This window comes from Astatotilapia calliptera, chromosome 1, assembly GCF_964374335.1.
Source record: "Astatotilapia calliptera chromosome 1, fAstCal68.1, whole genome shotgun sequence".
NCBI classification, from domain to species: domain Eukaryota; kingdom Metazoa; phylum Chordata; class Actinopteri; order Cichliformes; family Cichlidae; genus Astatotilapia; species Astatotilapia calliptera.
This window is the reverse complement of record NC_137422.1, coordinates 18,279,094-18,302,622: the sequence shown is the minus strand read 5'-3', so window position 1 is coordinate 18,302,622 and position 23,529 is coordinate 18,279,094. Positions and strand designations below refer to the sequence as shown.

General features: G+C 39.3%; 1 protein-coding gene across 2 annotated transcripts in view; it reads left to right on the top strand.

The window, feature by feature from the left end:
* The window catches only part of LOC113021322 (ephrin type-A receptor 6-like), a 79,045-nt gene that overhangs the window by 14,086 nt on the left and 41,430 nt on the right, over window positions 1-23,529 (top strand). For both annotated transcript variants that reach the window (XM_080293544.1, XM_026165941.2), the window contains exons 2-6: window positions 3,517-3,581; window positions 20,791-20,919; window positions 21,979-22,128; window positions 22,210-22,371; window positions 22,472-22,700. In XM_080293544.1, the coding sequence (XP_080149670.1) occupies window positions 3,517-3,581; window positions 20,791-20,919; window positions 21,979-22,128; window positions 22,210-22,371; window positions 22,472-22,700 (735 nt within the window). The remainder of the gene's footprint in view (window positions 1-3,516; window positions 3,582-20,790; window positions 20,920-21,978; window positions 22,129-22,209; window positions 22,372-22,471; window positions 22,701-23,529) is intronic.

Genomic DNA, 23,529 nt, shown 5'->3' with positions numbered 1-23,529 from the left:
CAAAAAAAAAAACCAGCTTCAGGTTATTATGCTTCTAAAGCAATGCACAGACAAAACTAATGTGATTTGGACTCCTGATAAGTGATTACCAGTGTAATTGTGCTTGCGTGAAAAACAAAAACGGTGTATCAAATTGCCTCCACTGTGGTCTTGGACCATTATTTCCTGGCTCAAAAGATAGTTGTGGAAGTTAATAGTTTCATTCCCACATTGCTATGCATGTATGTTTGTGTGTGCGCTTGGCTTTATGTACATATGTGTAACAGAAGGAGAGACAGACAGAGAAGGGACTGCAGTCAGCTGAGCCTGAAGAAGTCACTTGGATGAGTGACGAAACTTTTCTCCCACTGAAAACGCTGCGTCCAGCTGAACAGAATCAACTTTTTGGGACAGAGAAGGGAGTTACTGGAAAATTTTGTGCTGCCAAACGTGCCGTGGAACATTGCTCATGATCATCAAAGACTCTTCTAATTTGGTCCAAATCAATATCTTTCTGTCTCCCTTGGTCTGTCTCACAGGCTCCCTCCCTACATCTCTCTATGTCCTCCTTTTGAACAGAGGCAAGGCCACCTTATTATAATTCAGACCTTAATTACCAGCTGGGAATCAAGGCTAAATGAAGTCTCTGTAAATACTAAAGTGGTTCATTAAGTGTATCTACTCTGGTTATCTAACTTGTTCTCAAAACAGTCACAACCCCATTAAATTAGTCCAGATTTGGCAAAGTCCACCGTACACTAGAGTGACAGGTCGTCTGAAGATGTGACTCTTTGGTCTATAATGTCGACCACTGAAGTGGGACATACTTTATTGATAGAGATTGTAATTAACTGGCTATGTGGAGACAAAGGAAATTGCACATTCATCATATCAAATTGGCTCAGGGGGCTTAGCAAGGGCCAGATAATGGCTCTCTTCATGCCTGAGCCGTGACCAGAGTGCAGACAGCGAGGGATTGCTACATTTGTATACACAATGCAGCCGTGGATTCACACAAATAAACTGTTGTTAACATGCTCATGCAAAAACACCACCACTAACACTAATGCTGAAATCAGACTGCTCCGTGCTTTTGTCTTTTCAAATGGTCGCTGAGTCAGATTAGCTATTAGAGCATAAACTCTTGGCGTGACTCCATAATGGATGTGCAAAGGAGCAAAGGGACTGACCTGACGTCATACTGCTAACATCTTTGCATGTGATCACAGCTAAATGAACAAACACACTGTGTCGGAGGTGGGCTTTATCTCTTTCTTTTTCACTCACAATAGAGAGTGAGTGCGCCTGTGGGTAGGCGCTGTGACTGTGCACTCACAGAGATGATGTCACAGCCATAGATGGGATTTCATTGATTAATGCTCTTGACTGGAGGGGGAGAACTGTTGTAAAGACTTGCAGAAATGAGATAAAATGTTGTTTCTGTTTTACCGTGCTATTTTTTATAGCAAGAGCTCTCCGTGCTGCCATGGGTCACCATCACTGAATACATTACACCTGTGAACGTTGTCAAATATTGCCAAAGAAGAAATTAATGGGCACCCAATTGGAAGTATGGAAGCACACTGTGAAGGGAATGTGAGTGCCTTTCAGCGTGAAATCACGGGGATCTCGCCACTTGCCTTATCAAGCACCAAAACTCTTCAGATTTTTAACATGTTCACAACTTATACACAAATTCTGCGTTTTCTTTTTTTGTTTTTTTTTTTGTTTTTACAAGGAGGTGCATGAAGAGGACACTAATCCATACACTACAAAGGCGGGAATGCCATTTTAGGAAAAAAAGTATTTTAAATTAATTAAAAAGAGAAAGGACCTGTGTAATCAGCAATCAGTAGTCCACATGAGTCCATGGGTGGAGAAATGGTGTGTGCCAGGAGTGTCACACATAAGGCTTGAGGGTCAGTATCCCAGCAAAGACCCCAATCCAGCCCACTGGAGGGCTTTGGAACAAGGATGATAAAAAGTTTTGGACTTTTGACTGTATTGTTGTAAGTTTTACAGCATTTGACAGATAAAGACCTCCCTCAAACTCAGTTATACTACAAAAACCAACAGATGAACAAGTAAATGGCATAAAAGTTCCTGTTTTTTCACTATTTACTTGAGAATGTTTTGAAATTGTTTTATTTTTTTTTATTTCTTTTTATAATGAATCCACAGTAAAACCAACAAACCAAAAAAAGAAAAAGAAAAAAAAACCAGGATGTTTACTTATGATTACAGGACAGTCTGTCCAATGAGCTAATAGAACTAATTTTACACAGTAATTTCTTATTGTTTCCGCCCAAAGAGTCATGCTGACAGATGTTTTCCATTTATTACAGGAACATGTCTTTATCATGTAGACAAACTGACATGCTGTTGAAATTGCACTTCTTTCACTCCCAATAAGATATCTCAGGGAATAAATGTGTCGTTAAACATTGTTGCACCGACACAAAGGTGAGTTTCACTCGTCTGGCCCACTTAACATCAAAGTATGTGGCCCACAGTGTAAAATGTTTGACATCCCTGGTGTATGCAATGTTGTTTGGTGTACAAAACCAAACTGGAAAGCATCAAAAACATGTCACAACGAGGAGAGCGACCCAGCAGCTGAGCTCTGAGGGCTTTAATAAACAGGGGTGCACATAAGTGGTCCGCAGGTGCGCATTCGCTGTCAAAATAAAAGACGCGCACCAGATAAGAAGTTGCAACGCGCGTTTGCGTACATATAAAAGGCACTGTTTTTGTCCGCTAGAGTGGGATTTTCACGGCACATTCTGCACCACATCTCTGTGCATTCATCATTTGTTTGAAGCCAGCTCACCTCCTGCAACCACTTTTCCGAGAATACGTGCTTCTTTTGTGGTTCGGACTCCTTCTGTCATTTCTTATAGGTGGAGGAACATCAAAGTAATTGCTTTAAGAATTCTTTTTTTTTTTTTTTTTGCCTGTCCCGTTTAGTAGATCATCACACTTAAAACGTAATGCAGTAGGAAAATGTTATAACATGTTACTGAACAATTCATAAATGATCCCACACTGACCATATATCTCTTGAAGTAGTTTTTTAACTATTACAATTTTAATCTTAATTATTGATTTGTTGAGTTAAATAAAGTTTGATAATACTTCCACCTGTCCCCTTTATTCCTCTTTGGCTCTGACCTCTGAGAAGGAGAGTACTAATTTTTCCAGACTTCAGCGAGGTAGAGAGCAGATTTGTGTTGGTGTTGCGCTGGACTTTCCTAAGAGCTGTTATTTCATAGGTGGTTGAATTTGATAAGGGCCTTACACTTCTGTCAGCTCCTCATTGACAGCTTGATAACTATTGTCTGCTCTCTTCCTGTTTTGTCACCTCCATTTCTCTTCTTTTTAAATTCACCATCCAACCTCTCTCACACACTCGCTCTCTTACTCTTTTTGCTCTATCCTGTCATTCTTTGCATCTATGCTGTTGTTCTTTCACTTCTAACTTTTCTCCTTCATTTTACGAGACCTTTTCTTTTTTTTCCACCACTCTGCCCTATCTAGTGGTTCTGTTGGACACCACAACGGTACTGGGAGAACTGGACTGGAAGACTTATCCTGTCAATGGGGTGAGTGACCCTGGTATTTCTTGAATTAAGGCTATTAACTGTTTAAGGTTTTATTGATCAAAAAAAACTTCTGATACCCCCCCCCCCCCCCCTCCTTTTTTTTTTTACATGGTAGACCAATGATGGCTACAATTTGAACCTCTCTTGTCCAAAATCGAAAACTTGAGCCACAGCAGACTAGATTTTCTTGCATTTGAGTCAAATGAAGACAGGAGACAAGTTCTTGTGTCTTATTAAAAAAAATCCTGTGGGCATCAGGCGGCGTGTTTTATACGGCAGCCTTCCTGACAGCAGTTAGAGCAATGTGACATCCACTGAAGAATGATATGGTGACTTGTGGGAGCACAAAACACAGCACAGCAGGGGTTAAGAACATATGCTAAGTTTGCCCCTAGAGGAAGGTTGACTCAGAGGCAACAAGTGGATTGGAGGTGGACAGCAAGTGACAGCGTAGCTCGCAGGTCAGCCGTGTGGCAGATGTCATGCAGGAGCGCACAGTACACCACCTATATGAGAAGGGTGTACTGGACATACACACACAGCTACAACATTAAAACCACTGACAGGTGAAGTGTACAACACTGATAATCTCATTAAAGTGCGATATTGTGCTGCAAACCATGGCTCTGACATTTATGCGGATGAACCCATTACACTAAAACCACCGGACTAGACCTTTGTTAGTCCCCCAACGACATTAGATGAGAGCATGGGTAGAAGCAGTAAGAATGTAACTGAATACATTTACTTAAGTACTTGTTTAATGTACATGCTCTTTTTTAAAAAAAACAAAAAAACATTCACATGTTATGCTTCCTTTTGCTTTTGTTGTTGTTGTTTTTTTAAGATTAATTGCATAGTTATAGATCAAGCTACCTACCAATCAGCAATTAAAATCATCAACAGCTGCAACATTAAAGAGATGTTCACTCTTTAACGTATTTAATCAAAAATGATGCTCCAATGATATCATGTATATGATTCTGAAAAGGAGCATGTTTACTTCATGTACTTTAAATATATTTTAATTATACAATCTGTGCATTTTTAATACAATAATTATTTAAATAAAAAAATCTAAGTACTCTTTTTTTCTGCAATTCTGCTTTTTGAATATAAATCTGTAACACCTCATTTAAAATAATCCTGGCAAATCCAGACAATATGATTTCCAGACTTCTGAAGGCTGTCTAGCCATTATTAGTAGTAATGATAATACTAATAACAAATATTATGTGTGAATTTTGCTGCTGGGACGGAAAAATCAACACACTTTAAAGAAAATCAGTAGACATGAGAGCTGTGTTTGCATCAGCAGTATGGTTGATGCAAACACAGCAGCCGTTTCTGTCGGCAGCTTTTCAAAACTCGCTGTGCTCATTTCACACGTCTGAGCTGGTTTGGAGAAAGCAGAATGTGTGTACCAGTTTTCTCAAAAAGAAACAGGGATACTGTTACGCACAGAAATCTGATCCATCCTCAGGATTTCTGATTACTGTGTGGGTGTGCACATCTGCGACTTAAGCGATACAGGAATATCATTACATCGCATTCATTTGCTTCTATTCAAAGAAGCTTCCACAGGGAAAAAGCAGTTTCACTCAAAACTGGAAGTGTAACCCTTTAATCAGATAACTCAAAGTACCTTCAGTGAATTTAAAGAAATAAACTTAGTGCAGTTCGGTCTATATATTATTGAACGCAGGCATAATTTAAAAGTTTAAAGTGCAGACTCTCAGTTTCAGTTGGAGAGGCTAAGGAATTATAGCCATTATCAAACAGCTCCCCTATTTTCAGCTTTTGTCTTTTTGGAAAGTCTGATCTGTCTTTTCTGCTAGGGAGAGCAGTCATTAGTTTAGTGAACTTTCTGTATTTCCTTTATGACAGACTTGAATAATGGCGTACATACCATTGAAAAGATCCTGTGATCATCACTGTTTCTTTTCTGTTGCTGTCTTTTTATGTTGCTCTGATCACCCATATTTTTTTTCCCCTCAAAATATGCTAAATTGCTAATTTGGCCACTCCACATTGTTCTGCTTTGCACTGAGGTCTCCTCTGACCACATGTTGATTAACAGAAACACCTCTCAGAACAAATAAACACTTTGAATCATCTACAGACCTCTTAACGGCTTAATTTATGCTCAACCGATGAAGGAACAGTTAGCACCTGTCTGAGAAACAGCTTTTGAGTCAGCTATCCAATTACACTGCCTATAAAAAAAGAGAGACTGCATATAAAAATAGCTTTATTTCCCCAACTGTTAATGCAGTTAGCAACACAACAAATACATTTAAGTTAGAGCTAAAATGCGAAACGTGTTTCAGCATCAAAAAAATATAAGGACCCTATAATTTCCCTATAGCTGTTTAGATGTCTTGTACAACATAACTTAAGAGCAGGTGCATCGTGAGCCAGTCTATCAAGAAATAAGTACAGGTCTGCTGAAAAGTAGATGTCCATTCTCAAATACATGGTCAAAGAGCAGCTCTCCTCTGACCCACTTCCACTTCGTACCAAACTCTCTTGATTTATCAAATAAATGAAAAGACAAACTTCAAATTAATAAATAAATTGGTGTCTTCGTGCAGTTAAAAATCACAGGACAGCTGCTAAAGACTAAATACTAAAGTATTACACTATTAAAGCTTCATATATAACATTATTATTTATACCTCGTAACTATGAGTAAGTAAACATGTAGAAGTCCACTCTTCCTTTGATTTAATTTATTTACGCAATTAGATATTAATTAGGTACACCTGCTGCTCAAATGGTTTAAGCAAATATCTAATCAGCCAATCATATCGCGTTCATTAAAATTTAGGCATGAAGCGATAGTCAAGATGACGTGCTGAAGTTCAAACTGAGCATCACAATGGGGAAGAAAGATTTAAATGACTTTGTACATGGCATGGTTGCTGGTGCTAGACAGGCTGTCTGAGTATTTCAGAAACTGCTAATCTACTGGGATTTCCCCACACAACCATCTCCAGGGTTTACAGCGAATGGCCAGAAAAAGAGAAAATATTCAGTGAGCAGCAGTTTTCTGGCTCAGAGGTCAGAGGAGAAGCAAGACTGCTTCAAGTTGATAGGAAGGTAACAGTAACTAGAATAACCAATTGTTATATGCAGAATACCATCTCTGTTCTCTGCACAATAAAATAAACCTTAAAGAAGATGGGCTACACCAGCAGAAGACCATTTTTGGAGGCACATTCAGGTAGTTGTGTCAGATTTTGGCTTAAACATCACAAAAGCATGGAGCCACTCTGCCTTGCATCATACAATTCAGGCTGATGGCGATGTTGTAAAGCTGTGGAGGATATTTACTTGGCACACTTAGGGTCCCTTAGCACCAACTGAGCATTGTTTAAATGCCACAGGCTGCCTGAGTATTGTTTATCATTTTTCTAATAGTGGCTTCCAGCAGGATAAAACACCATGTCACAAAGCTCTAATCATCTCAGACTGGTTTTTATGAACATGACAATGAGTTCACTGTGTTCCACAGTCACCAGCTCTCAATCCAGCAGAGCAGACTGGAAAACGATAGAATGAAAGATTTGCATCATGGATGTGTTGCTGACAAATCTGCAGCAACTGTGTGATGCTGTCATGTCAACATGGACAAAAATCTCTGAGGAATGATTCCAGCACCTTGTTGAATCTGTGTCGTGAAGAATTAAAGCAGTTCTAAAGGGCAAAAGGGGATCTTACCCAATAACAGTTTGGCATATCCAATGAAGTGTCCAGGGAGTGTGAGCACTGCATTGTTCACGTTTGTTATGTGTATCTAATTCTCTCACGTATGTTGATTATTAAACCACATTTATTTACTATAAAATAATACATTTGAATTTAGTAAAACAGCACTTTGAAGCTGAGACCATTTGTGAAATACTGAAGATGCAATTAACCAACCTCCTGAAGCCCAGAGATCTTAATTTAACAGAGTCTGGTTTTCTCGGCTTTTGTTGTTTATAGAACATATGCGACAACATTTATATGCAATGAATACAGATTCAAACAAGCCATTACAATATCTAGAGATTAAACTAATTTAATTGCAGTATATGATTCTTTTAGGTCTGAGCCTGAAGGAGAAGCGCTGCTGTAGATTTCATTCTTACAAATATTTCATCGGGGACTGAGCAACCATCAGCAGCAACAATAATTTTTTCATGACTTCGTGTCTAATTCAAGACACAAAGTGGTTGTGGGGTGGGGGCTGTTTGTGCTTTCAGGCTATTATTAAAAGTGTAATAAATCCTTTCGAGCAAAACCAATAAATAGCAGCAAAAGGCTGAGATATTTTCAGGGCCAAATACCAATATTGAAAAAGCTTCTCCTCCCTTGCACGCAGCCTAAACAGCGTTTTTGCTATGGGGACCAGCAATGCCATTAATTGGTTGAACAAAAACACAGCAAAACTCCACCACCTAGATTCATATCAAATCAATAATTCATCAAAACTACAGAGATTTAATGACATTTTCATAACACCACTCTCTCCCTTCCCTTTAGTCTGACAATGACAAATTGCCTTGTTTTAATCAAAACCTCAAATCTCTTAGCCAGGTTGAGTGCCGCCTCCGTTGTTTTTAATACAATGCTATCTGTCTGTGCAGTGTCGTTAGGTGTGCGCATGTGTGCACGTGTCATTTATCTTAATGTTTCAGCACCTATGAACATGAACTATTTATTCTCTGATTTTCACCTTAAGGGAAACTCCAGATTAACTTTTATTTCTGACTTTGTGCACTAATTACATAAATTCCTGTTGATGTGTTACTAAAACATGGATGGTTTTCCAAAAATAAAAACATTGCATGTGATAACCAAAAACTGCTGCCCCATCTTGACAATCATTAAATTATCTTTCCTTGTTAACAGCTAAGGAATACCAGCTAACCTGCTCCTTTATTTGGAGAGAATATGATGCCAGTCATCACAGCTGCCAATATCAAAATATCCTTGGAAGTGAGCTGAAGTGAAAATGGCCAAAAGTGACTCATTATTTGCACTGGCAAAAAAAAAAAAGAAAGAAAAATCCTCGGGGGCATTTAGATGCTTGAGTCCAAGATACAAACCCAGCCAGAAGTTTAAATCAGTTCTGTACTTCCTTCCATGGTGCAGCCATTGCCTATGCTGGCTAAAGCTGGGATAACTGCAGGTTATGTATTATTTTTGGTTTTCATATTTGGTTAAAATCGGCTTCTTTGGATTTCTTATGATTTCGGGTTTTTTTTGTTATACTTTTTAAAAAATAATAATAATAATTTACACTGTTTCTGCTAACTTTCCTTTGTCTCTACATTCTGGGGCTCCCTGTCTGTCTTTAAGTTACTTTTTGTTTTATTTATTTGTGTAGTTTTTTTTTTTTTTACACTTCCTCTCCTCGTCTTATTCCCACCTCTAATTTCCTAATAGTTCCCGCCTATTAGTTCCCGTATGCAGTCTTATGTCTCTCTTATCAGGTAGTTTCACAATTTGCTTCCCACTTGTCTGCCCTTGAGTTTCTCAAATTCTTCCATTACCTTTAATTTTTTTTGTCTTTCTGTTCTTTTATAAACTGTTTTTTGGTTGTACCCAATTGGTTTCTTCTCTGCAGTGACTCAAATAGTTGTCCTTTATTTATTCATTATTTAGTATCCTTCTTCTGTCTTTTTAACTTTGAAACAGATATACAGAAATATTGTGGAAAAAATGAAGGAATAAATACTCACCCTAGTGGAGGCATTTCAAAAGCCTATGGGCCTACGCAGGTGTTGTTGTTTTTTTTTCTTTCCTTTTCTTTTTCTTTTTTTTTTCTCTTTTTTTTTGGGGGGGGGGGGGGGATTCGTTTGTTTTGGGGGGTTTTGTTGTTGTTGTTTTTTTTGTTTTTTTCCCCTCTCTCCCTCCTTTGAATATACTTATTTGGGATAATAAATGTGTATGTATAGACATAGATATGATTGTTTATGATTGTTTATATAATGGTAATTATATTTTATGTAAAAAGGATGGGGAGAGGAAGGAAGGGAAGGGGAAAAAGAGGGGAGCGGAAGGGAAAAGGGGAAAATGGGAGGAAAAAAAAAACTATGTCAATGTAAAGGAGATATATACTTTGTTGCCTGATTTGAATAAAGAAAGGGAAGAAAAAAAAGAAAAAACAAAAGCCTACACTGTAGATACATTTTCAGTTTGTTTCTGTATTATTCTTAGTGTAGCTGTCATGGAGGAGGACCCAAATGTGGAATATTAAGGCAACAGGATAAACTGAAAAGATGCCTTTATTTAAACTGACAGAAAAGTCAAAAAACCCGACTAAAAACATCACAACATAAAAGACTCTAACAATTTTGGCAGCAAAAACATACAGAAGTAAAATAAGACACTGTGAGAAGGACTGAGAGAAAGACACCTCTATATATATACACAAGAGAGCAATTAGAAGAAATGAACACAGCTGGGGCGAAATGAAACACAGGTTAAGAGAATCTAGGTAACGAGACAAGGAGGAAATAAAGTTCAACAAAGCACAAGAGACAAAGGAGTACCAAAATAAAGCAGGAAGTAACAAATGGGGGTGGGGGGAAAAGACTTAACAAGGGTACTGGGGGGATACACTAGACTGAAACACAAAGAATTAAATGTAAATCAATACTGAAGATGTAGACAGAACCAAGAATTCAAAAGTAACAAGAACTAAAGAATAAAACCCCAAAGGAACTATAAACTTTCTAAAACTCAAAACACAGGGACCCATGACTATGACAGAATTCTGTCTAAAAGTCTGGTAAGGTGGCCAAAGATCAATAAACTTGTTCTTATCAAAAAGAAAAGATGTTTAGAGCATCTGAAATACTGCTATAAGTTGCATTCACTTTATTACTCCTCTACAGCACAGTGTTGCCCTGGGAAAAGAGATTTTAAAGACTTGTGCTCAGTACATATGAACTTAAACTATGCCAAGAGTGTTTGAAAAAGCATCAAATTTCAGTGCAGTGGAAGTTGTGGGAGTCACTATCGAGCATCATTTGATGGTGGGGCATCCTTTTCTGACGCATGGTCACATGACCACATGGTTTGACAAGAACGTAAGAATATTTTGTAATTGACCTGTAAATAAAAAATACTGTAAATAAGTGACCATATGAAATTGTAGAAAGGGTTTTTTCTCAGGTTTTATGAAGGTTTCTGATTTTGCATTTTTGTTGCCTCAGGGCAATATGGTGCGATGAGGGATATTTCCTGTGGGAGAATGTCATGTACTTGTGCACATTTCACATGTTGCTGGAACAATTCAGTTCAATTCTGTTCCATTCTAATTTAATTATATAGCGCCGAATCACAAAAAGATCAGGCATTCAACACAATTTTGAGATTTACATTGGGAAGCTTCCAGATGTAGACGCAAGTGAAAACATGGTCCCAAATTCCAAATTGTCTGTAAAAGTCCAAAAAAGAAAACAAGAAGAGAGGGCGAACCAATGGTGGTATATCTCGAAAGTATGAGAAGAAGAAGAAGAAGAAGAAGAAGAAGAAGAAGAAGAAGAAGAAGAAGAAGAAGAAGAAGAAGAAGAAGAAGCAGGCCCACAGCTCCCATTTCAAATCAAGATCTCCTCTTGGACAATGCATCACTCTGGCCAACAAAATATGACAACCCAATCGGTCGGGGCAGATGGCCACCCCTCCCTGACCCTGGTTCTGCTGGAAGTTTCTTCCTTGGGGTTTTCTCTTTATATTTTTAGGGTCTTTACCTCACAATATAAAGCACCTTGAGACAATAAAGGTTGTGATTTTGCACTATATGAGTAAAATGGAGTCAAACAAGGGAAGATGTAGGGTACCTGGGTGCACAGATACACCAAAGTGATGCGTACAAAGTGTAATGTGCACCTCTGTGTAGATATTTACAGATATGTAAATATGTTTCAAATGTTTTTCAGATCTTTGTTTCATAATCTTTTGAGATGTTTGGAAGTTTTTCTGATGTTTTTATTGCTCTTGCATAGTTGAGTTATGATACATGAGTTAATTATTTTCTCTATTATTATGTTTTGTTTTTTACTATTGTTGCACAACATTGCCTCTAGGTAACTAAAAATATCTTGGAGAAGGGGTGTCTGAAATATACATTTTTTGTTTTGGCAATAAAATGGCCCGAAGTGAGTCAATAATTGATGTTGAATCATTTTCAGCATGTACCATCAAATTGTGTGCAGAAGAGGGCTTTAGGTATATATCCTAGGACAGCAGAGGCTATTTGAGTACAGTGAGCTCATTGTCATGTTCGAGAAACCATTTTGAGGTGATTTGAACTTTGTGATATGGAAGCAGACATCAGAAGATGGACACACTGTAGCTGATGATCATGAAGAGACGGTTGTCAGTTGGTACTGAGGGGTTCAAAGTGTGCCAAGAAAATATCCCGCACACCATTACCCCAACAACAGTCTGAACTGTTGATATAAGGCAAGATAGATCTCTTCTTGCATATTGTTTATGCTAAATTCTAACCTTACCTTCCAAATGTTGCAGCAGAAATCAATACCTATCAGACCAATCTTCTGTTGTCTAAGTTTGTGAACTGCCCATATGAATTGCAGTGTCAGGTTTCTGTGTACTGCTGTAGCAAATCTGCTTTAAGATTTGACATGTTGTTCATTCAGAGATGCTTTTCTGCATACCTTGGTTGTAACATTTGGTTATCTGAGTTACTGTTACAGGTCGAAGCAAAGATCTGCCACCAGTAGGTCAACCATTACTCAAACCAGTCCATCTGGCACCAACAACCATGTTCAAAGTCACTTAAATCACATTTCTTCCTCACCCTGATGTTTGATTTAAACCTCAGACACTGAGTTGCTGCTATTTGGTTCACTGATTAGATACTTGTATTAATGAGAAGCTGGAACAGTTTTACCCAAGGAAGTGGTAAAACTTCCTTGTTTGTTGTTCGTTTCTCCAGTGATTCAAGAGGTTTTGTCAGCATTAACTTCTTGTTCCACTGCTTTTATGACTTTGTACACTCTGTTTTCTCACAAAGTTTGCCATCACTGACTTAAATAATTACATAAGCCATATGTTGGCAAGGAAAGGTCCAGATCTACTTCTAATTGAGGACATTAAATAGAAATAAATCTGCAACAAATGTTTAATTTTCCAGCTTAATTAAGTGCTTAATGACTTAGTTGGCTCTAAAAAAAATATGCTGCCAAAGGTGAGGTTCACTCCACCATTTGTAAAAAAGAAAACTTTTTTCTCATGCATGTAAGCCTGGTCTTTGTCCAACCATCAGCTGATTTGAAAGATGATGTTTGTATCTGCAAGGCAAAAGTTCCATCTGAAGCAAGCTGTCAAATTTCTGTCAAGAGCTCAGTACATAAACTGCTGGAAGCAAAAAAAAAGAAAGAAAGAAAGAAAAAACCCAACGTAGCAAGTTTTCCATTCTGAACATCGCTGCAAAATCAAATTGTTTTTCAACTACTTCTCAAGCAGTTGCAGCGAGAGCTAAAGTGTGTCGTAATGCATCATTGGTGTGTCAAAGCAGGAAGCGAACACTACTTAACCGAAAAAATAGGAATAGTTCGTCAGGCATCGTCCGGACAGGCTTTGGAAAGGATATATTGGGATATACACCAAGCCCCAGCCTCACCCACTGATTCATGTTGTGCACAGCAGCTCTCACAAAAACAGCTCCCAGCAGTTGGAACCCCTGGGGTGGTGCTAGTAGGTGCCTGAGACTGCGTCTAACAGCAGCACATCCTATGGGCATTTTGGATGGTGGGGTGGAGACTCCATTGCTCAGATATGGGGAGTTTGGAGGCTGGATAGCATTCTCACTTACTGATGTTCCTTGAGCCAGTCCTGAATACCATCCTGCTGGGCAGGCCAAAACCGTCGGTGAGTAACATGGAAATGGGTAGTATGCTGAGTTTGCAGTAATTTTTAGGTTGTACAAGTTAAGGTAACATCAACATGAATGCTATTACCCAGGGTTTCTTGGCTATTCACTTCACATGCCTTTGGTTTTATTGTGGCTGATCCGTGTACATGCACAAACTGTGCAGCTAAACTGACCTGCACGGCTGTCCTCACTGAGGTGTCCTCATTCAGATAAAGTATCATCAATAAAATGTTGCGTTCAAACACCTGCACCGACAACATCCAAGTTGAACTGCTTGTTTTCTCTTTAAAAAAACATATCATCATTTAAAAACTGGATCTTTATGTGATGATATTGTGAATCACTCAGGTAATCTTTGTCTAAATCTTTTTCACAGCACTGCATATTTTTATATTTGTTAATTTTAAGAGAATTGATAGCAAGAACATTTTAAAACATTATGAGCTGTTCAGCTGCACAGTCCCGATAAACATTATTAATTCCTATGGATGTAATTGAGCAGAACTAGTTCTAAAGGTACATCAACCACAACCCCAAAACTCTTGAATACATTGATATGGCCACCATACTAAATTCATGTAAACTGAGCAGGTGCTATGCGCCTGTCTGTCTCAAGCCTGAACAGGTACTGCGATTCTTGCTATAAATAGTGATGAAGTATTACATGGTGTTTTCCATCCTCCTCTGTCCTTCTGATAACTATCTGTATGCAGATTGAAGGCGCTGGAGTTGGAGAAGGTGTATCTGGAGGACTAAAAGTCAGCCACATGTGTAATAGTTGCAGGTCTTTTAGCATCAAGCTCGATGTGATGACAATAAATGTGATTTCAGTTGTATTTCATATTAAGCGAGAGCATTTTTAATGAAATCAAATGCCGTAGCCCCAAACTAAGTATCAGTATTTCATTGTATGGTCCGCCTCACTACTAAGCCAGCAGCGAGCATTTTTATGAGGCAATTGTTGTATTGCTCCCTCACACTGCAGCATTACTATGAGTTCGGTACATTAATTAGATCTACACTTTGTACACAAAACCTACTTTCTGCATTCCACAGTCTGCTAAGCTTTGGACTAATAAGCAGAGCGATTAGTAGGTGCATATCTGATTGCCTCGGAGAGCGTGGGTTGCAGCTCATCTTTCAAACTCAGGGTTTGCATTTTTGTTTTCCCTGCACTGAACCATGCCACATCCCAAGGGTGCATTTTAGAACACTGAGGCACACGGAGTGACAAATCACCATTTTCTCTCGTTTGTATGCATAATGGAACTCCAATTACTTAATGCTGATCTTATGCAAACCAGAAAGTCTGCTTCTTGTAATAAGATACTCAGTTTCTGTTTTAAGCTTTGTAAGGAGGGCAATGTAATGAGGATATACAGAGCACCGTGTATGGTGAAGAAACTTCCCCGACTTTGTCTTTACGTCTGCTCAAAATCTTTTAAGTGACTGATTCAGTGGCATGTGGCATAAGTCCTGCAGAGGCCTTGCAACTGGATGCAGTCGAAGCATTACTGGAAATGTGTGAATTTTGGATTTTTCCTGAGTAAATACATTTATTTTTTATTTTTTAGGTCATATTCATGCAAACGTAACAAACAGGGTATGTCTGTGCATCATTAAACATCTTAATATTACCTCAGAGTCCCCTTATAAAATTACAAGCACAACATATTTGGGAGGCCAGAGGTCCAAATGAAAGAGGGAGTGAATATGATTGATTAATCGTTTGGCCCATGAGTGTCACATAGAGCTTATTTAGATGGCTTAATTAATAGAAGATTAATTGCTTCTGCACACTCCAGTCAAGGTTAAAGTGTTGTTTAATTATTTATATTTGAGAACACTTAATCTGTGACTTGCCTGTGTGTGTGGATATGTGTGAGTGTGTTTTAAAATGTATGCATATCAAATTCTCAACACAGGAGCACTGCATATTACTTCTTTTTTCTTTTTGAACACCCCATTTTGTGGATGTCACAGATACAGTTTTACATAATGGCGAAGTGTGAAATCAATAACCAGCCACAGAGTGTTTTCAGTGTAGACACTTGGGCTTTCTCACGATCTCCACGCTCTGGTCTGTGACCTGGAAATAATAGTGTGCAATCATGGAGGAAGCTTCAGCCCCGCCACCCTTTGAAGAAGTGGCAGAGGAGGCTTCCAGAGTGAGGCTTATTGGATAGTGACTCCCTTGCAGTCGAAATCTGTGTAGAAGTGCTGTCCAAATTCAGGGATTTCTGCAAAGCCTCTATTTCCAATCCAGAACCATTGTATCTGGCCAACATGAAATGCCCTATTTTGTAGAATTCTTCAACTCTCGCATATATATGCATTTTCTCTTATCTAGGAGATACAGTAAAGTCCCCACTATTCCATAAGGCATGCATAAAGCCGCTTGTTTTTGTCTTCCTTCTGATAGGACCCACAGTAAGGTATTGTTAACAGAAAGTCTTTAATACAGTGCTAAGATGAGGCTTGTCAAACGCTTCACCTTTGTATTGGTTTTTGTCTGTGCCATGAATACATTTTATGAAACAGACAAGTGTAAAAGATAGAGACAGAAAGAAGACAGAGATAATGTTCAACAGTGCAGATCTGAAACGCAGTGCAGTGCAAAATGTTCCTGGGTTCTTAGGGTTCTGATGTTTGTATGGGGGAGTTCGGGAGAGGGCTACAACACTGAATGTGTACAATGTGCCAGTGGTTTTGGGGATGTTGTCAAAAATGATGGAATTATGAATGAGGAAATGTACCATCAGATTTTGATTCACCGTCTAGAAAAAGGTTTGTCTGCCAATGACAGACAATCAAAACAAACTGCCAAAGCAGCAAAAGAAACTGAGGACTATGCTCCTGAGAGCCCAGACCTCAACATCATTGAAGGAAAACAGAACAAAGGGCAAAGTCCAAATAAAGAGCGTTGAATGTCCTTCAAGAAGCCTGGAAAACTATTCCAAATAACTGCACCTATTTTCCATTTGCTTGCAAAATATCTGGACCAGGGGTCTGCAACCTTTTACACCCAAAGAGCCACTTGGACCCGGTTTCCACGCAAAATAAAACACTGGGAGCCGCAAATACTTTTTGAAATCTAAAATGAAGATAACACTGTATATATTGTTTTTTTTTACTTTTATTCTTTGTGTGAACAACTAAAGTAAGTAAGTAAAGTTTATTTATTAAGTGCTTTTCACAGGCAGGCAGTCACAAAGCGTTGTACACAAATATTAAAATAAACAATACAATCAATAGATATTATACACAATGTAAAAGATCAAATGTAAATAATGTAAAGAATATAAAATATGTAGATCAACAAAAGGCTTGTTTGAAAAGAAAAGTTTTTAACTGCTTTTTAAAAGAATCCACAGAGCAACTAAGCTGTGTTGCTTATGAAATCCATGAAGTGCTACAGAGAAAATTACATTTTATTTATGTAATTAACACATTTTGAACTCTTAAAGAAATATAACAAAAGGAAAGACACCCAGCTGAACTAAAATGATCCAGCAAACAAAAACTGTTGTGAGCCGCCACCCTTAGCGGCACCCGCAATCACGCCTCGCCGCCTTAACGTCTGTGCCATTTATGCTGGTGTTGGTATGTGTCGGGCTGTGAGCTGCAAAGCTACAGCCGGCTGTATGCGTACAGCAACCGTGTGTGAAAAGTGGTCAATAAAGAGATGCTATAAAGCATGTTCATGCAAACATCGTCGAGTCTGCCGTGGTATGTTTACAATGGGACTTCTGGTCCTGAACCTCTGTGCACAGCGTCTGCAAATCGGGGCTGTACGAAGTCACTTTCATCTTTACGCAGAACTGTAAGCTGTCGTCTGTGAGGCGTGAGCGGTGTTTGTTTTTAACATAGTTCATGGTGGAGAACAGCTGCTGACATAATGTGGATCCAAAGATCCATAACTGGCCTACCTGGGTTCGAAAGTCTCGATAAATGCACGGTGTTTCGGCGGGTACACCGGCTTCCGCGAGTGTGACGCTTATTTTGAGCGATGAAAAAATAATAATGTATAATTTTATTTTTATATTTCAAAATCACAATAATCTTCCAATTTAGAACTACAAGTTAAAAAAAGAACTAAACACAAATAAAATACACTTCAGCTAAATACTTCTAATTTTTTTCCCAAACCACCCGGAGCCGCAGTATAAGGACAAAAGAGCCGCATGCGGCTCCGGAGCCGCAGGTTGCCGACCCCTGATCTAGACTATAAGAAGTAGCTACATTACGGTACTTCTGTTACACAGTTACACATTATATTATTAGCTATACTTTTGAGAGAATCTCAGATAAATTTAGTTATGAAAATTTACAACTGATTGAATTGATGAAAATGCTATTAAGTTTGGTTTCTGTAACACTGCAGTGACATCAAGGCGCTTGGTATTTTGAGGTAGAGACCCTACAATAATACAGAGAAAGCCCCAACAATCAAATAACCTCCCATGAGCAAGCAATTGGCGACAGTGGGAAGGGGAAAAAAATTTAACAGGAAAAGACCTTCAGCAGAACTAGGCTCAGGGAAAGGCTGAGCGGTTTGGGGTGAAGGGAGAGAGACGGGGGGGATGGAAGCATGTGCTATATACGCATGTGAAGACTGAAAAACCCAAGTGAAGAAGCATCATAGGAAGTTCCCAGCAGCCTAGTCCTATTGCAACATAACTAAGGGAGGATTTGGGGTACCTGATCAGTCCTAACTATATGCTTAATCAAAAAGGAAAGTTTTAAGTCTAATCTTAACAGTAAAGAAGGTGTTTGTCTCCTGAATCTAGAAGCTAGATCTAGAAACTAGAAACTGGTTCCACAGAAAAGGGGCCGTGAAAGGGGCGTGACTCTGCACCCGCTTGATCTTTTCTAAGTTCAGTAATCCAACATTCAGAAGCAGGTCTGAACTAAAGAGCAGCTTTATTGCTTAGTTTACAGATCATAAAGCAATTTACTGTAAAGCAGGAAGTCAGGAATGCTAAATCGGGTGACAGGGAAAACCGGGAAAATGCTCACACAATCAGAGGGGATAAGACGACAACAACGGGGACAAAGAATTAAGGAAACTGAGGACTTAAATACACACAAGGAAGTCAGGGAGATTAAACACACCAGGGAACACAGATGATCCAAGTCTGACTAATGACACAAGGGAAGAAAAACTGAACACGATGCACACCGGATAAGTGACTATCACAATAAAACAGGAAATCACTAACACTGATTCACAGTGATATGACGGAGGCAAGAGAGAGCAAGAGACAGCGAAAGAGACACGGAAACATAGGGACAAGACAGAGACAGACTAGATATGAAAGGGAACTGACTCAACTGAACAAGGAGCAGAGAACTAAGCAAACTCAGAAGCATAAGGAAATACATATCTTAAACCTCAGTCCAGAAATCACTAATAGTCTCAGGAAAACACAAATTACTGTCATGGTCGCAGACCCAGGATCATGACAATTTGACCTTTTGACTTTTAGTCACAGAAAATAAATTATTTTCTTTTAGCAAAGTCATTTACAGAATGTCTTATCACCATTCATACAATAGAAATAATGATTTACATGCTGTAAGTTTCAGACTCAAGTCAAAGCACTGGCATGTCTTCAGTGTGTCTCATGTTCTTGAGTTATAACTACATGTCCAGCTGTGCATCTGGCACAATCACAGCTGCCCATGTAATGCCACAGGAGTTGTGAGAAAGAGGATCTGTCAATAAATGTTAGGGCTTTTGAAGCTCTGATCATCACACCGTTAAAGCGGAGCAGACAAATGAGAGCCTGGCTGATGCAACAGCTTGAAAACATTGGTGAGAGAATTTGTGTCTCTCAAATGTCATGTTTCTATACAGATTAAGTTTCACTACAAGCAACGAAGGCTTATATACATTATACAAAGCAGCTCAGAAACTAGATCATTCATGAGTGTGTTTATTACAATATCCTAATATAATCTCCATTTTAGCACATTTGATGCTAATATGTTGGTATACCAATATAGTCCATACCCATATCCATATCAGCTAATCCTCACTAATCCACAAATTACTGATGGTTTACAGTTTTTCTGATTTTGTAAAACACTAAATCCCCTTTTCAAAACCAAATGCTCAGTGTCCTTAACCAATTTATTAAATCACTCAAAGCCTTAAACAATTTATAGTTAACAAGTCATTGACTCATTTCCCCCCCAAAAAACATCTGTAAAACACATTTAACAGTGATGTATTGTACGTATGATGCGTGATGGTAACCACAAGTGGCAATGGTAAGTCCTGATAAAAGTTAAAAGTTATGGATGCCAGCTATGGATGGAAACAAATCTGAGAGGTGGGGGAGGTGAGGCGGTGGATGAAGAAAAAAGGAAGGCCGGTAATTTCAGAGGAAATTTAAGTAGCTGTGACAGACCAGGTCCTAGTTGGTGGAATGACAACGAGGGAATCGGGACAAAGACTACAATCCAATCTCAGCAGATGCTCTGTGGCCACCATTATCAGGAAATACAGAGAAGATAACAGGTCCTTTAAAACAAGGCAGCGAAATACAGAAACACAGAGGTGCTAAAGACAGTTTCAGTTTTGAAGGCACCAACAAGTGTCAGCCTTTTATCTTTCAAACATGTCCTCAGCTCAGCATGGTGCACAAGAAGGAAGTGTAGGGCACTCTCTTTGAGGAGGATGACAGCAAAGTCTGCCCTGTGTCCTGGCTTTGACCTGATGCTGACCTTATCAAATGAATTGCATGTTGCCTTTGATTTTACAGTTAAATTTAGAGTCTGTAATGTCCTGTCATGTCTCAGTGTGACTGATAAAATCCAAAGACGATTGTGTCATGAATGTGTTTGTGTTTTATTTTGACTGTGTGTGTGGTATAAACAAATTGTTTTGCTTTAGAGTATCTTTTAGCTCACCGGGTTAAGCAAGCGACCCATACGACATGAGGCTAACGCAGCAGCGCGGGTTCAAGTCTGCCCTGGGCCATTTGCCGCATGTCTTCCCTCTGCTCTCACTTTCCTGTCATCTCTCCCCTCTGTTTCTGTCATAATAAAGGTGGAAAAGTACTAAAAATATGAAAGAAAGATTTTATTTGGCTTTGAGTATGAATAAAACAGGTTTAAAGAGATTCTTTTGATTACCCAGAACAGACACAGGTCTTATGAATGTAGCTTGAATACTTTGTTTTATGTATACACCAGAATATTAATTTTCTAACAAAAATACTAGTTTTATTTTGCAAATGATAGAGTTAAAGTGTCGTGACACATTGCACATAATAACTTTATCCTTTTTTTTGTTTTAATCAGTGGGATGCTATCACAGAGATGGATGAACAGAACAGACCTATACACACCTTCCAGGTTTGCCATGTAATGGAGCCAAACCAGAACAACTGGCTGCGGTCTGGGTGGATCCAGCGACAAGCTGCACAGAGGGTCAGGACTACATCACAAAACTTGTGCAAAGACAAACACTTGAATAGAAATCTTTGTTTGTGGTTTTGACATTGCCCCCAGGTTGAGAAAGAGTCACACTCCCTGGAGGAAGTTCAGTCTTCTGTATAACCTACCGGGAAATACAGACAAATAGCTATAAGAACCTGACACTTTGCTTAGGACCGATTTCTATTACAGTCAACACAGAGTCTATTGTAACAAAGATATAGTAAGATGCCTTCTGTGCACATTGGCTGGTGGGAAACACAACTATGTTGCTGCACCAAGTTTCACATTTACCTCTTTTTGTAGACTGAGAATTGCCCGCATACAGACTGTTAAATCAATGCACTCGCTCGCTCGAGGGGACTGAGCCGTCTGGCATCGTGACTTGAAATAGTGGCTTCTTGATAGAAGAACGATCTGTCCACTGAGCTTCAGGGGAGGAGTAATGATTAGCCAATCAGTGCCATGGGCAAGACTAACACCATTGTCAAGCTGTTTAAAGGCATCGTGTGCCACCACAGCGGCCTGCGCTCACTCGGCTTCTCCACCCTTGAGGCACGGCTACTGCACAACAAATGGAGAAACATGCTGAACTGTTCTTACCTTGCTCGGTGTCGCTCATAAAAACAAGTTTGTTAGCATGGCTGTGCATCAGTATTAACTTAAAAATTATGCAAGATTTTAGTGGATATGTTGATCTAAAAAATACTTAGAGAGTAATAAAAATAGTCAAATGAAGCACAATTTGAAAGTATAAAGCAATAATCCGTGTTTCTTATGGGGAAGAAGATTTTTTTTTTTCGTATGTGCTAATAGAGTCCTATTATGTTTGCATTTTTGCTTGTACACTATCCCCTTAAAGTGTGTCCTCTCTTCTTCCCAAAACCATTTAAATTTTGTCTGTAGAAGAAAAAACGGAGTTACGGTGATTTGAAGAGAGCTTGTGAAATGGGCTTCGTTTTGTTAAATAAAGGGCTTAACATAAACACACTTGTATGAAATTATTGATGGTTATAATACTGACGTAATTGTTTAATCTATGTTTTACCTCAGGTATATGTGGAGCTGCGCTTTACACTGAGAGACTGCAACTCCATCCCTTGGGTTTCTGGTACTTGTAAGGAAACCTTCAATCTCTTTTACCTGCAGACAGACGGGCCGCTCCCCGACAGCACACGCTTCCGGCCTACTGACTATGCTAAGGTTGTCATGTTTTTATTCTTGTCATGTGACAGAACTGTCATTGTGTGACTTTACGTGAGTAAAGCGTGTGTTTGGTTTAAGGTGGACACCATAGCAGCGGATGAAAGCTTTACACAGACGGATCTTGGAGATCGTGTCCTTCGACTTAACACCGAGGTCAGGGAAGTGGGCCCCATCACACAGAAGGGATTCTACCTGGCCTTCCAAGATGTGGGAGCTTGTATTGCTCTTGTGTCTGTAAAGGTCAGTGAACAGGGTTGCATGACTCAGTCTCGCATAGACTGGGCATAAACTCAGTATTACTTCTTTAACCTGAACACTGTGTTTTCCTCTTTCACATAAGGTCTTCTACAAACGGTGCCCCTCAACTTTAAGAAACTTGGCCGCGTTTCCTGAAACAGTGCCACAAATGGACTCATCCTCTTTGGTGGAAGTGAGAGGTTCGTGTGTGGAGAACGCAGAAGAGAGGGACACGCCCAAATTGTACTGTGGTGCTGATGGAGACTGGCTGGTACCACTGGGCCGCTGTGTCTGTAGTATTGGCCACGAGGAAATGGACGGCTACTGCCAAGGTGAGAAGCAGCCCGAGATGTATCTCTGAGTGTGTGTGTGCATTTAAGATAAGATAAGATAAGATAAGATAGAACTTTATTAATCCCTCGGGTGGGTTCCTCTGGGAACCCTCTGGGAATTTGTGTGTGTTCCTGTCTGCACTCATTTTAGAGAAGTATGGTATGCTAACAGTGTGCTAAAAAAGCAAAGAGAAGAGAAGAGGAGAGGAGAGGAGAGGAGAGGAGAGGAGAGGAGAGGAGAGGAGAGGAGAGGAGAGGATGCGTCATGCTCACAGATCTCCAGGGCCTCCCAGTCATCTGCAAGAGTTTGACTTTACAGGACTGATATTCCCTCCTCTCGTTCTAAGATCCTGCATCCTTGTCTGATCCTTTCCATCCCCATTTCTCTTCATCCCTTTTCAGCCCCGCCTCCCCCTCATCATCGTCTCGTCTTTCATGTCCACTTTGTTTACTCTTCGCTTCACTCCCCATTCTTTCTCTCTTCTTTTATTTCACCATTTCAACTCACACTCTCACTTTCCTTCGTTGCCATCCTTTTCTGCTACGTGATCACAAACAATGCAAATAGGAAGGGATTGTGTGTATCACTTCAGAGTTTTCGGAATCATTACTTTGGCTCTCATGAGATCCTTCTCTGGACTCTGTCAATTATGTGGCTGAAATGGGAAAGTAATTTCTTGTAAAATGAAACCGTTTGTGGATTTCTGGTATTTAGGTCTGATTTTTTGCCCTTTGATACCTAAAAATGTACAGAAGCTTCTTGTTAGGATGCTTCAAATTCAAATTCAAATTCAAATTCAAATTTTATTTGTCACGTACACAGTCATAC